Source organism: Panthera tigris, chromosome A1, assembly GCF_018350195.1.
Source record: "Panthera tigris isolate Pti1 chromosome A1, P.tigris_Pti1_mat1.1, whole genome shotgun sequence".
Lineage (NCBI taxonomy): Eukaryota > Metazoa > Chordata > Mammalia > Carnivora > Felidae > Panthera > Panthera tigris.
In genome coordinates this window covers 211,209,654-211,224,734 of record NC_056660.1, presented here as the reverse complement: position 1 = coordinate 211,224,734, position 15,081 = coordinate 211,209,654, and the positions used below count along the sequence as shown (strand labels likewise).

Here is a 15,081-nt window from a genome sequence, read left to right as displayed (position 1 = left end):
ATGGGCTTTTATTGTTTTGTGTGTGGGAGGAGGTCTCTGAGAGAATGCTCATTAATTTAAAAAAAAAAAAAAAGACCATTTAGAATTATTCCAAAGGAAAAGAACTACTTAGGCATAAGTCTAACAAAACATATGCAAGATCTGTGTCCTGAAAATCACAACATGCTGATCAAAGAGCAGAGGCTCAATGTAAATTTCACACTTTATACAAATACTGACTCAGATGGATCACAGACTGAAATGTAAAATGTAAAACTATACAACTTTTCGAAAAAAAATCATAGGAGAACATCTTGGAGACCTGGGGCTAGGCAAGGAGTTCATAGATTTGACACTAAGGACATCATACATAAAAGGGAAAACTGAAAAACTGGACCTCACCAAAATTAAAACCTTTTGCTGTGAGAGATAGCTTTGAAGGGAATGAAAAGATGAACTACAGAATGGAAGGAAATATTTATTAGACAAAGGACCTGTACAAAGAATACATGAAGATCTCTCAAAACTCAACAGTAAAAAATAACGACAGAAAACAAACATGAAATCTCATTTCACTGAAGAGGATGTACAGATGACAAAAAAGCACATGAAAAGATGTTCAACCTCATTCGCCAGCAGAGAATTGTTACCTAAAACCACAATGAAATGTTACTACAGGCCTATCAGAACAGATACAATTAAAGACAGTGGCAGCGCCCAATCAATGGGGAGGATGTGGGGAAGTTGGCCGCAGGTAATACTGCTGGTAAGAGGGCAAGATGCTATAGCCACTACAGAAAACAGGTGGATAGTTTCTTTAAAACAAACAAACAAACATGCAACCACCCCCTGACCCAGCAATTGCATCCCTGGACATTTATCCCAGAGAAATGGAAGACTTGTGTTCACACAAGATCCTGTAGGAGAATGTTTATAGAACTTCATTCATACTAGCAAAAAACTGGAACCCAAATATCCCTCAATGAGTGAATGATTAAACAAACTGGTAAATACCGTGGAACGCTACCCAGCACTGAAATAGAACAAACACTTGAATGCATACAATTTGGATGTATTCTTGAGGGAAATACCTTGAATGAAAAAAATCCAATCTCAAGAGGTTATGTACTCTGTGATTACATTTATATATTTTTATTACAAATATATTGCAATATATTTATCTTACAAATGACACAATTATAGAGATAGAGAACAAGCTAGTGCTTTCCAGGGGTTAGGTTGGTAGGTGGAAGGCAGGTCCAAAAGCATGGCACGAGTTGTCCTTGTAATGAAACTATTCTGTATTGTGATAGTAGTCACATAAATTTACATGTGTTAAAACTGCATAGACGTAAATGCACACACACACACACACACACTTACACACACAAATCAGTTCTTATAAAACTGATGAAATCTGAATAAGGTAAGGGTTTGTATTCATTTCTTGGTTATGATATTATACTAGAGTTATGCAAGATGTTGTCACTGGGAGAAGGTGAGTGAAGGATATAAAGGATTTCTCTGTGCTATTTCTTCCAACTGTATGTGACTCTATAATTATTTCAAAACAAAAATATTTTTAAAATATCTTAAAAATGATAACCGGTCTGAATAAAGGCTTGAGGGTTGCAACAGAAAATCTTACAATGCACTTTTCAGTATGATTATATGTGGGCTACTTACTAGTTAGTCGTATGTGCAATCCCATAGCTTTGAGTGAAAGGGAAGCTGTACTCTTTGAGATGGGTTACGGTGGGTAGGAAGAGCCCACACACTCACACACCCACACCCCGCATACTTCACGCACCTACGCAAAGGTTTAATTAAGTTCCCTGTTTAAGTAGCCATGAATATAAGAACTTATTAGGGTTAAGGTGACCACACAGACAGTAGCAGAGGGAGGCCATCTCAGAATATTCTTCAGCTCACAAAATCCCTGGTGGGGGCACACAGCTCAAAGTGGGATACCACCAGATTGGAAAAGCTCAATTTTTGCTTCATTATTGCCCTTTTATATGTTGGTTGGACTCACCACTTTGGAAGACTTACATACTAATCTGTGAATGTCTGTTTAAGGAAAAGTGAATGTTTACAAACCTCTACTCTCCCCGAGCCAAATTCAGTGTCAGCAAGGACACATCTTCATCGTGGGGAAAGTAGAGTCATTTTCCAGATGTTGAAGCATAAACTCTGCTTCCAGTTTTCCCATAAATTACTAAGAGCTCATTTCCCTGAAGGGCCTTAGGTATTAGGCATCCAATCCTCTCGCTTCAACAGTGAGGAAATGCAGGCCAGAGAGGGGCAGTACTCTAGCCAAGTCACACAGCGGGTGTTGGCAGAGCTGGGCTTCGACCCAGGTTTGCAGCTACTAGTCCAGGACTAGTGATTTCCAAACTGTTGAAGACTTCTCTAAGTCTAGAAACTTCTGTAAGTTTAGACTTCAAAAAGTCTAAACTTTTTGCTTGAACAATAGGAAAGATTTAACGATTAGCCCAGTGGATGATTTTTGCTTATTTCTTCTCCCCCAGGTCACACTGGGGAGGAGACAAACACAGGAAGAGATGCTCTACTTCTGAGACCCCCAGCTCTCCATCCTCCTCTTGCTCTCTGACCACTTCTCAGGCTCCTCCCAGGCTCTTCTGTCCTTCTTTTGGCTCACTGCTCATTTCACTCTCAATCACAGTCAGATTTTGGGACATCACCTATATGCTGCTGACTCTTGAATCTACATCTCATTCCAAACCTCTCTTAGAGTGCAAACTCATGCACCCAAATCTCTTGATGGACACCTTCTGGATGGCACCACTCAGCCATCCCTGAAATCCTCCCCCAACAATCTTAACCTGCTATTCTTCCTGCTTCCTCGAAGTTGAAACGCCATCAACTTAGTGGTCTAACCTTAGAAACACCGGTGTCCACCTGTTGGTCTCCTCTCCCTCCATATCCTGCTTCCCCATCTGTCCTCAGGTGCTGTTAAATCTACCTCCCCTCCATTTTTATTCCCAACTGCCCTAGCTGAAACTCTGATCATTTCATGCCTGAGTTTCTGTTTGCATCATTTCTGAACTGTTCTCCCTCTTTCTTTTTCATTCTTAAATCCATCCTCTGTTGTTGCCAGGCTGATCGAGTCAAAACCAGAGTCTGCCCATATCATGACCCGTGGCTCAAGACTCTTCAAAGCCTGACCTCTAAGAAGCTCTCCCTTCACCTGCATGCAACTTCACAGTTTATGCTCTGGCAACAGACTACTGATATTACCTCCAACCCCCCTTCCCCCCACCCCCACCACCAAATGCCACACACCATGGTCTATTTACCTTGCTGTTTTCAAGCTTTTCCTCTATCTAAAATGGCCTTCTCTCCTTTCTTACCCCTTCAACATATTTAACATCCATTCATTCTTTAAGACTCAATTTGAGCATTTCCAGAAAGCCTTCCCTGACCTCACTCTGGATTAGGGTCCTGCCAGTTTATCTTGCACATACCTGGCTCACAGCACTTGCTGCCCTAGGTTAAAATGATCAAATTGTGTGCCTGTTTTCCTCCTTAGCTTTTTCAGAACAAGGTCTGAGGCGTATTCCCCTACTTATCTTAGGCACTGCACATAGCCTGGCACATGGCAGGTGTACAGACTAAACTGAGGCTGTGCACCACCCCCCAAGGAATGGAGAAAAGGTGAAGAATACATCCACTGAGCCAGACAAAAGTGTAGCTCACATGGGTAAGAGGTTTTGTGGTGGATCAGTAAAGAGGAAAGATCTGTGGATTAGAGAAGCGAAGAGAAGGGGTCAGAAGTGTAAGAACAGAGCAAAAACCATCTGTAATAATAATTTTGGTGCCTTGAGGTAGGAACTGCTGGGAGGCAGTTCTACGTGGATCACTCATGTTTCTTCACATCATCTGAGCAAAAGCATGGACAGCTTTTATATCTCCCCAAGGATGTTGTGTGGAAATAGACTTGAGTACAGAAAGAATGTCCCCCTCCACGGAAGAGGACAGATTTATTTGCTATCTAGAATAAAAAGGATAATGACTCCCTCTGGGGCACAAGCTGACAGGTTTGCTCACAACCTCCTTTAAAGGACTGTGATAAAACCCACTGTGTGCACAGCATCCACCCAGGCTGCCCCTTTCACCCCCTTGAAGGGACAAGAGGGGCAGCTGCAAACATGAAGCTCCTGCCTCATGCTGTGCTGTGAGTAATAAAGTCCTCTATCTCCAACCCAGAAATCTCACATCTTCTCCCAGCATCGCATCCAGGAAAGCATGGCAGGATAACTGGTGAGCTCACAAGGAGAATAAAATCTAAGACCTTTCATAGTTCTCGACAAAAATGAGGAGAATGGACAAAAGGTGACTATGGAGTCATGAGAACTATGTTAATGTTGAACCATCTACACACATGGATCAGCGTGGTTGTTGAGATTTGCTAGCTGTGGGACTACTGGCAGAGGGAGTGGAGGAGAGGAAAAGGAGCTGAAAAGTAGATGTCAACAATATGTTCTCACATCCCAACATTCCTACAAAGCGATTCTGGAATAACCTGAGGGTTAGTCACCGATGAAAAAATAAAATGTTAGGAACTAAAGTCTTCCCCCAAAATTCTGCTTGCTTTCTCCCTACTGCTTTTGTCATTTTTTTTTTTTTTACAGACAAAGCAAGTGCATAATTAACTAAGTTGCTGATCATTTGCTAATCATTTGTGGATCATTGCAAGCTGGTACCTTGTCCCTGTGTAGAACTTCCATCTACAATATGTGATATTTAACACAAGTTCAGTAACCGTGTCGTCAGGATCCCTTACGACTTTTCTACTAAATGTCATGACTCTTCCAGGAGGTTTTAAGTGAGCACAACTTTTCTGCACTCCCTCAGCCTCTTACTCTCCAAGTCTCATAAGACTTACTCTCCAAGTCTCATTAGTCCAGGAAACACTCATTGCATTTAGTTTCTTGAATGCACTTGATCACAGGAGCCCCAAGAAGCATAATTAACTATGCCTCAAAACCACGAGCCCCAAGCATGCCCAAGACGCAGAAGAATTTTGGGGAGGTCATACTGGCTCACTGAATATGGGGAGACTTGAGCATGTTCCATAAAGCATCCTTGTAATTATGTGAGCTTGTCAACACAGACCCCCATCCATGCTAATTTACACCCAGTTTCCTCTGTAAACAAAAATAGATTTTCCTTTTTGTTCTTTCACTGTTTTTTCTTCTCACCGTAGTTTCTCAAATGGGTCCAACTTCCTCTTTGCTACTCGTTTGAGTACTCAACCCTATCAGGGAGAAGACCTCAAGGAAATCTGCAACAGCTCACAGAAACAGCCCCAAGTGGGAGACAGGAAATGAACCTGCAAAATGTGGCTTTTGCTATAAATTGTTCTCTCGGTAAGCTCTCTGTATAATGAAAAAAAAAAATCTTGTATGGATTTCCTTGGAATTCCTAGTAAGAGCTTGTGATTCAAAGCACAACCTGGATTATGTTCTGCCAGCCAGGCTTAGGTTCCTAAGAAAAAAGATACTGGACAGAGAAGAGAAAATAGTACAAAGTTTTACATGAAAACTAAGGAATAATTCATCTATCAGACAAAAAGTCTTGATTAAAAAAGAAGTGATGAGTGTATAAATTCTTTGCCAATATTTTTGACATTTATCCCAAAAGAGCTGTGATTATATAGCATAATACAGACCTAGAAATCCCCCTGGGGAAAGGGGAAATCACCAGCCTGAATTCCCAAAGCTAACAGGTCTTTAACTCTAGAGTGTCGTAAAAGGAAACCCAACATTAAATCACTTGGAGACCAAGAGGGAAATTCATTCTCTGAAAACAGTCACCATCTTCCTGTCTGTCAGCCCTCCCACCGCTCTTTCAAGCCAGCCTGACACCCTCAGGCTCCACCCCCGATGGCACAGTGACTGCGACCCATCTGACCTCATCCCAGCTCACTCCCACCCCTCTTTTTTCTCTATCCTGTTCTTAAAAGGAATCCCAGCTTATGACCCTAATCTTGTCCTTCAGATTTTCTATTTTCCTTCAACAACTCTGCATGGTTTCCTCATCTGTGAAATGAGCATAACAGCAACATACAGGGTTGTGGTTGGGCCTACGTGATGATGATGACAGGAAGAAGTATCACACCAACAGTAACATTTACTGAGTGGTTTCTACAAGCCAGATGCTATGCTAACTAATGCAGGAATTAACATGTCTGATTCTCACAGCAATCCTAGGAAGTAGATATTATTATCCCCATTTTACAGAATGAAGAAATGGAGGCACAGACGTGTCAAATAACCTACCAAAGATCATAGAGCTGGAAAGGGGAGGGACTAATGATAAATCTGATTCTCTCCTTGATGTCAACTGCTCACAAGTGTTGGAGGGAGGGGACTAATCCTATCCCTAACCCTTGGCCCAAAAGGGGAACAGGGAGGCCATCGAATGAATTGGTCTAAAGTGGAAAGGGCTTGAGGCCAGGTCTGTGTCCAAGTACTTAAGGGAGAATAAAAAGTTCAAAGGATAGGATTAGGGTCATAAAATGACAATGAGAGCTTGGTTCAGGGCTACAGGAAAGCAGAATAGGAATCGAGAGCACATGGGCTCATATCTGAAGCTACTGTGATTTCATGGCCCACAATGTCTCAGTATGCCTGATATGTCCTTCCAGCAAATTTTTTTGAGCACTTCAGTTTCCACTGGTCTGAAATATGACCACCTAGTCTTTGAGGAAGCCACCAGGTTGCTCCAAATTTAATACCGTCTCAGATCATTCTAGTTTATTCTCAAAACGTGATGAAAATCCATAGTGGTTTTTAGGTAGCAGTGAATGACAAATAAAAACTTCACTTTACACATCAACCATAGTGTCTTTTGAACCTACCACAAAAAATGAAGCCCCAAAATGGTGTTAGCTGTCAGATGTGATTAGAATAAGAAAGATGAGAGTTGTAGAAAGTCACTATGGAAGAGGCCTACCTCAGAGACCCTGCCTCAGTATTCCCTGATGTGGGAAACAAAGGCAGAGGAAAATGGCAGATAAAATTAAATTTCCTTATAACCTGCAGCTCATTGACAAATACTTGAGGCTGGCTGAGTAAGACTTTTCTCCAGGGAACTCCCTCCTATCTTAATGTTAATGTTTTGCTAGAGGGAAAACAACCTTAGCTTGACAATAGCTAGGCTTCCAGGATCCTGGGAGTCTTCTTTAGCATACGAAAATCTCACTGGAAACTTCCCCTGGACTTTACCTCCCCCAACTCCCAAATATATAAGCAGTCTCTCCACAGGGTCTGGGGCAGCTCTTCCTGCCCATGGGTCCTGTCCCCGGGCTTTAATAAAAGCATGTTTTTGCACCAAAGACGTCTTCAAGAATTCTTTCTTGGCCATCAGCTCCAGACCCCATGAAACCCACTATCACCCCCAAACCTCATCATTCTCCACCTCATATCACTTTCCATAGAGCCCTAGAACCATCTCTCTAATGACTTTCTTTCCATTTCATCTCTTAGTTTGAAACCATCCAGAAGCTCCCACAGAATTTGATCCAAATCCCTTTATATGGGCTCTATCCCTTACCAGGCTTGTCATAACAGCAGCTGACCCTCATCTTTGTCCTGACTGCTGATTTAATGTGCTCACTCTTTCCCTTATCTATTACATACCAATAGGGCTAGATGGTGAGCAACACCAGACCCAGCCTCCGCCTTTAAGTCTTACATACTAATGAAGGGAAGTGCATCAATCAGATGTAAAATTACAACTGTGATATGTGCTGTAAAGAAGAAATACATAGCATTGTGAAAGTGTATAATAGAATCTTACTGGGCATGGAGGTCAGGGAAGGCTTCCTCAGTGAACTGACTCTTGAGCTGATATCTAAAGGATTAAGGTGTCAACTAAGTGAAGACAGGAAGGAAGACAGTCCAGGCAACAAGACCAGTGGCAGGAGAACCATGAGGAGAAGACTACTGCTCTATCCCGAAAGTAAAGGGGGCATAGTAAGAGATGAGAGAGGGACTCATAAAAGCGCTGTATGGCTTTAAACCAGGGGTGGGGGCAGGGTGGAGAATGGATGCGGGGGGGGGGGGGGAGTGGGTATGATTGGATTACCATTTTTCTTAATGTTTATTTATTTTTGAGAGAGAGACAGCATGAGCAAGGGAGGGGCAGAGAGAGAGGGAGACACAGAATCTGAAGCAGGTTCCAGGCTCTGAGCTGGCAGCACAGAGCTTGAAGCGGGGCTCAAACTCATGAACCGTGAGATCATGACCTGCGCCAGAGTCAGACACTTAATGGACTGAGCCACCCAGGCACCCCAGATTACCATTTTGACATCATCCTGGCGGCAATGAGAAAATGAGATCAAAAGGAATCCAAGTCGACCAAAGTAAACACAACTGTAGCCCAGGAAAAAGATAACTGTTTTTTTGAATTAAAGTGAGAAACGGAAAGAATCAGATAAAATTGGCCGCCCCTAATGATGGACTGGATATGAGGGGTGGGAGGAGGTGACATGGTTGTCCTCTGGATCTCTGGCTTCCACACCTGGAAGGGCGATGATGTCAGCACAGAAACAGGCAACAAACCTGTTGCATGGAAGTGAGCAGGTTGTGACTAGCTCTCCTCTCTCTCTCCTGTCCCCCGCACAGTCCTGTCTCCTTTTTTCACAGCAAGGTTATTGAGGCTCCCATTTCGGGGTTCATTATCAGTGTTCGCAATGATGAGTCCTCATATGTAAAGTGCTAGTTTAAGTGTTCAAGCTACTAACCACGCAGGTCCCTCTACCTGGAATGTCCTTCCTCACTGGTTAACTCCTTCTCCTCCTCTACAACCCAGCTTAGCCTCCCCTATCTGGGTGCTCTTTTACTCTTTCTTATACTCATGGCAATCTCAATTTGAAAATTTCTTATTTTGTGCTTTTGTTCATTAGACTCTAAGCCTCTGAGAATCAGAAAATGAGACTCATATTTGTATTTGTATCTTTAGAGGCCAACATAGCTTTTGACATACAGCTAATATACCACAACTCTCTTCTGATTCACAGATGGAGAAAAACAGGGTATGGAACAGTGATGTCACTTCACCTTTGCAGAATTACCTACTGGATGAATGCACAGTAAGACTAGAACTCAGGTCTTCCTGCTCAGAGGAGTCCCCTCCCAATAGCTCACATGCCTCTGGCTGCTTCCCTGATGATAGGTAAAGCTGGAATCATTGTTTGTTGTGGTTGGGGCTGCTCATTAGTCAAAGATTTGAAGAATAGCTTGAGCCACTATCTGGGAATCACAAAAATGAGAATTGCACATTGCAACTCTTCAATGAGCCAGCAATTCTACCGTCAAATTATGAACCTTGTACTACTTGGAGATTCTATAAAAGCCTGAATGAGGAAGATACTTGGCAAGCAAAAGGAAGAAAGCCATGGATTTTTTTGTAGCAAATCATTTGTGTCTCTGCTCTTGCAAAATGAGGACAGGAAGAAGAAAAATAATGTAATTGTGATGGAGTCAGAGAGCAGCCAATCAAATTCTTTCAAAGGATTTTGTAAGGGTTGCTTTTAGGTAACCAACTTCAAACAATAAAACCATGAGTAAGGTAGAAGGGCCCACAGCAACCTCCAATTCCCTAGCTGAATACAAACAGGCCCATTAGGCAACCCACCTCAAAATATCCATAAGCCCTGGATGACCAATGGGTCATTGGTAACCCATTGGTTACTTACCCCTGGACACAGATACCAAAAAAGGAAAATTACATACGTTCCCATACCTCCTTACCTTCTCCCTTAACTATAGCCCCCACCCCCCCACCCCCACCACTGCCTTATGGCACAGAGTCTCTCCTTTGCTGTCCTGCCCACTGTTCCCTTGCAGTGTATTCAATAAACTTCTATCTCCTTTGTTCTGCCTTGTGAATTCTTTCGCTGCCTGCACCTCCGGCCTCCAGACTATGGGGTCACCCCACATCCAATCGGGAGACCTCCACAGACTCCAAGTGGCATTGTTTCCCAGGGACAGAGAGATGTGGAGCTGCAAGGGCCTGATCCATGGAAGCCACAATTTGAGGTCTGACTAGCACTACCAGTGGCACTGCTGAGGGGAAAGGTTTTCCCTTTCACATTCAGAAGAACCTTCTTCTTCTCTCTCTCTTTTTTTTGGTCTGAAAACCCTAAACTTCTACATATTCTGCAGCTAAGCATGCATATAGGCCAGACCATTACACAATAGTGAAATTTTGTCTTCCAAAGTATCAAAGCATAATTTTTACAAAGTTAAAAATGTAATTCTCATACAAATATATAGTAAGCATGATAGGAATGTATTTAACTCATTAATAAGAAGATAGACAAGATGTCCATGTTATGGAAACTGGTCTGGATCACCTGAAAGGGCGGGCCTACGCCGGCCGACTCCATCTTGTTCTGTGTCCTTCACCTTGACCACACCTCCTCCCCTTGAGTAACCCCCCTCCTCGCCTGCCTGACAGGACTTGGACCCTTCCCCAGCCAATTGGCTGAGGCCATAGCCATTACCTCACCAACTGCCCCTAGGCCCCAATAAAACCTTTGTCCTTTTGAAACTCGCTCTCTCTCCCTGGTATCTCACTGCTGTGTCGGTGCAGGTAGGGGATTGAGCTCGAACTAGCTCGAATAAAGGCTCTTTTGCTTTTACATCGGAGTCGGTTCCCTGGCGGTATTTGGGGATCACGAATTCTGGGCATAACACACCTGGCAGAAGAACCTAGCGGCACTCGGAGATCTTGGAAGGAAGGAGGTTTATTTTACACCGGTGGGCCCAGAGGAGATCATTCTCCAGAGATCTGAGCCCAGAGCATCAACAGAGGGGACAATTTATAGTCTGTGACTTCTGTATCCCTCATTAGTAGTAATTTGGCACCTGTGCCAAGCAGGGTAGGAAGGAAATCCCAGAAGCGGTGTCTTCTGACAAGGACTGGAATTCCCTTATCAGTCCTGTTGGCCATCTTATAACAGATTTTTCCCTAACATCCAAGCTAGTTCAAAGGCAGATATAGGAAAGTGATGTCACTATAGTTGGTGAAACTATAAAGAAAGAATGCTGGAATACGATTGCTAAATTAGATACAAAATCAGTTAATGTTCCAGAGATCCATAAAACCACAACTTTCAGAGTTCTCTTCTCTGCTCGACACAAATTATCTTCATCTCTACCAGGCAAGAACCATTTGTACCCTGTCAGTTAATACTTAACTTTACTGTCTGGGCCCTAATCAATAGTAAATAATAATCAAGGTTACAGTCTCATAGAATCAGATAGGTCATGTTAGAGTTGAAAGGATACATTGCTTTTGTTTTGCTTGGTTTCTAATCACTGGATGAATTTTCATAACAAAAGGTTCACAGGAAGGAAAATAATACATCCATCAATATTCTGAGATACCCAAAGTATGCTTGAGTGATTAGGAAACTGGGGGATGGTAGGGGAGAGAGAAAGGAAAATGGATCCAGGCTCCAGATACTATTGTTTTTTAAATCTTCTGATTGTGGAGGCCAGAAAACCATAAATCTTGCCGTGAGCATTTTGATCTCAGGTCTCTTGCTGAGGGAGAGTTGAATGATGCCATTCTTCACATATTCAGCTGCTGGGTAAGGTCTATAGATTGCAAAGACATTCCATCAAGTTGGTTGGTTCATTAACTCATTAAGTTTCACTTCATTCATTTGTTTGTTAGGTGCTGGGATATAGCTAATAATAATAAAGAAGGGATTCACATTCTGATGGTGGCTAAGATAAACAAGAAAAGAGTAAACAAAGGCACAGAATATTAATGAATTGAGAGAGCAGTATCAATAAAGGAGTAAACTTCATTCTGTGATGGAGAAGACCAAGCAAAGTTGAGTAGGTTGGCCACTGAGACTTCTCTGGAGAGAGGCAGCAAGTAAACAGAGGTCTGACAGGTAAGAAGTTCCAGCCATCAGTAGGGTGAAGGAAGGGGTATTTCAGGCATTGGGTAACATAAGCACACAAGCCATGAGGCTGAAGAGGGCCTTGTGTGTTCCAGAACCTATCTGGATGTTCAAGTCCAGGGTGTTCAAGGCTGGGAAACAAGGCAGAGAGTGACATACGGAAAGACGAGTGGATGGAGGCATGATGATCATGAAAATCTCTGCAGGACATGGCAGAATTTTTTTATTTTGTTCTAAAAACAACAGAAAGCTATTTAACAATTCTGTGCAGTGGAGCAACACAAATTTGCATTTAAGATTATCATTCTAACTGCTACATAGAGAATGGATTATGGAGGGCAAGTCTTAAAATAGGAAGAGCACTTGGGAGTTCACTGCAATAAGAACCAATAAGACCTAAAGCAACATAATGACTGTAGAAATGATGAACAGTGGGTGACTTTGAGATGTATTTTGAAGGTAGTCTTGTGGGCCTTGCTGTTGAATGTAGAAGAGAAGAAAAGCAGGATTCAAGACTCCTAGGCTTATGCTATGGTGCAGTAGCAAAATTTACTCAAATGGGTAACACAGAGGGTTGGAGAATGGGGTCAGGCGGAGGCAGAACTGAGACGATCGGGGCAGAGAGGAATCTAGAATTCCATTGCGGACTTACTAAGTTTGCCAGGACTATGGCCTGTCCAGGGTGAGATGGCAAGGAGGCAACTGGATGTGAGTCTGGAGCTCAAGTAAAAGGTCTCAGTTTGAAGTATCAGTTGAGAGTCTCAGCATGTAGAAGACATGTAAATCTCTGAGAACAGATGACATTTCCAAGGGGAAACGTGCAGAGAGACAAGACAGTCCAGAGTTGAGGGACAAGAATTAATTATGCAAGAGGTAAATAAACAGTATAAAGGGTTCAACATTTCCATGTTGCTCCCAACTTTTATTGAAACCATGCAACCATTTCAAGATTTAGTCTCTTTCACTGTGGAACACTCTTAGTCACTGCTGCAAACCTGATTTGTGTGTTACTAGATGAAATGACCATCAGATGAGTCCAATGACATATACCTCAGAAACATTCTCCATCTCCCACTCGACAGCACCAAATTCCCAAGAAAATAATACAGAAATATTATTTTCTTTCTTACTGGGCTTCTAAACACCTTTTGGTGTCCCGTTTCTCATCTCTCAAGAGCTCTCCTGAAAAAAGATGTAGGGAGGGTAAGGGTAAGGATGCAGGACAGTAGAGTGGAGAAGCTATTCCTTACCTCTTCTTCTTCAAGTAGAATGAGCCGAACCACAACAATGTGAATTGCATTGCCAATACTTGGGTTATGGAACAACCCAGTGACCTAGAGTCAGAAATGGAAAACCATTAGCTCACATGCATAGGTAAATACCAGAGTAGGGGGGGAAATAGCACTGTGATGCACTTGAAATAAATGTTATTTTATAGCTTAGGAATTTTGGGGGGAGTGCAACAAAGAGTGAGAAATGCCCCCTGGCCCAATCCACACTATGATACTTAACAGCAACCTTTCCAAGGTGACTGACTAGCTGCGTGCTTGAGGGACTGGTGCCTTTCTTCCCTTTGACCCTTTCCCTGATCCATAGTCTTTCTCTCTTGTATTATCAGTTCATTAGTCAAATACCTTTTCCCGTCTCCATAAGACTAGCACTCTCTCTAACACTCTCTCTGGGAAGGCAGAAACACCAAGGATACAAAAGGGAAGTCTGGAATTAGGGGGGTCATTAACTTTATTCCAATTCTAATTCTAACTACCTTGAGGAAAGCATGTTCTAATTCTTTGCCTCAGTTTACTTATCTGTGCGCCAACATAAATTGATGAGATAAAGTCACACTAAAAGGATTGAGTCACTTGAGCAATACCCAGTAGAAAATATATGACAAATCCCAAATTTCCCTAGGATACACACATTTAAGAGACAGAATAATTAGCCCTGAATTTCCATCCTTCCTCACTTAGGCAGGGAATAGATTCATATATCTATATCTATCTATATGTATATAGATATATATATCTATATGTATATATATCTATATCTATATGTATATAGGTAGATATAGATACAGATATATGGAAAGAACAAAAAAGGTATCTCTTATTTTTGGAGGGTAGAGCATATCTAATGACACTGTTTGCCAGCTGCCTGTCCCCACTCCAGGGTCTGACATACCATGTTCATGATGGTGAGGATATAGGACTCCACATTGTCACTCCCATGATACTCAATCATCTTCGTGTCAGCCACCACCAGTGTCTCCACCCATCGCTCTTTACTGATGGAACGCCGAGACAGGCCTCTGCTGGGCCAGTGGTTCCTCTCCCACTTTTCTCGCTGTTGCTCTAGTGTCTGGGAGGTGGCAAGACTGTCTAAACATGAAGGAGAAGACAGTGGGCTAACTCTATGTATTCTCATATACTACTCACTTCTGCTTGTCAAGATGCAAGGCCATAAGTTTAACTTCTGTTTAACATTGTAGGAATGCAAGGTTCTTATATACATGACTGAAATGGAAGAAGAGATCAATTTAAATGATTATGACCAAGATAACTGGAATTTGCATCTTTTTCTTAAAGTTTATTTATTTTTAGAGAAAGAGAGACATCAGCAAGGGAGGAGCAGAGAGAGAGGGACAGAGGATCAGAAGTGGGCTCTGTACTGACAGCAGAGAGCCCAACGCGGGGCTAAGACTCACAAATTGCCAAGATCATGACCTCAGCCAAAGTTGGATGCTTAAATGATTGAGCCACCCAGGTACCCCTGAAACTTGCATCTTATAGAGAGGTTCAAAGGTACTTCTCTGAAATAATTATTACCTATTTCATTAAATAGACTCCTCACTATTAAAAAGATGTTATAATAAAAAATAAGAACTTTTTCTTCTTCTCTTCCTCCTCTAAATATTTCAGTGCCTACTATGTGCAAGGCAGTGTCCTGGGTTTTAAAGCACCAAGTTGTTTATCCTCATGAAGGTTTGAGGGACGTGCTTCTATCTTTGTTTTGCAAATGTGGGAATTAATGTTCAAAATGACTGGTTCAATAATTTCCCCGAAGTCACATAGTCTATAAAGTCTGGAAGATCCAGGGTTTTCTATGCCCTAAAATCATGTACGTTTCATATATACCACACTGTCTCCCGCAGA

The 15,081-nt window shown here is 42.3% G+C and overlaps 1 protein-coding gene across 1 annotated transcript in view; it reads right to left on the bottom strand.

Moving 5' to 3' along the window:
- Window positions 1-15,081, bottom strand: part of LOC102959469 (A disintegrin and metalloproteinase with thrombospondin motifs 12) — a 301,054-nt gene that overhangs the window by 126,999 nt on the left and 158,974 nt on the right. The window contains exons 4-5 of the mRNA XM_042956966.1: window positions 14,111-14,307; window positions 13,180-13,263 (exon numbers count right to left, since the gene is read on the bottom strand). Coding sequence (XP_042812900.1) covers window positions 13,180-13,263; window positions 14,111-14,307 — 281 coding nt within the window. The remainder of the gene's footprint in view (window positions 1-13,179; window positions 13,264-14,110; window positions 14,308-15,081) is intronic.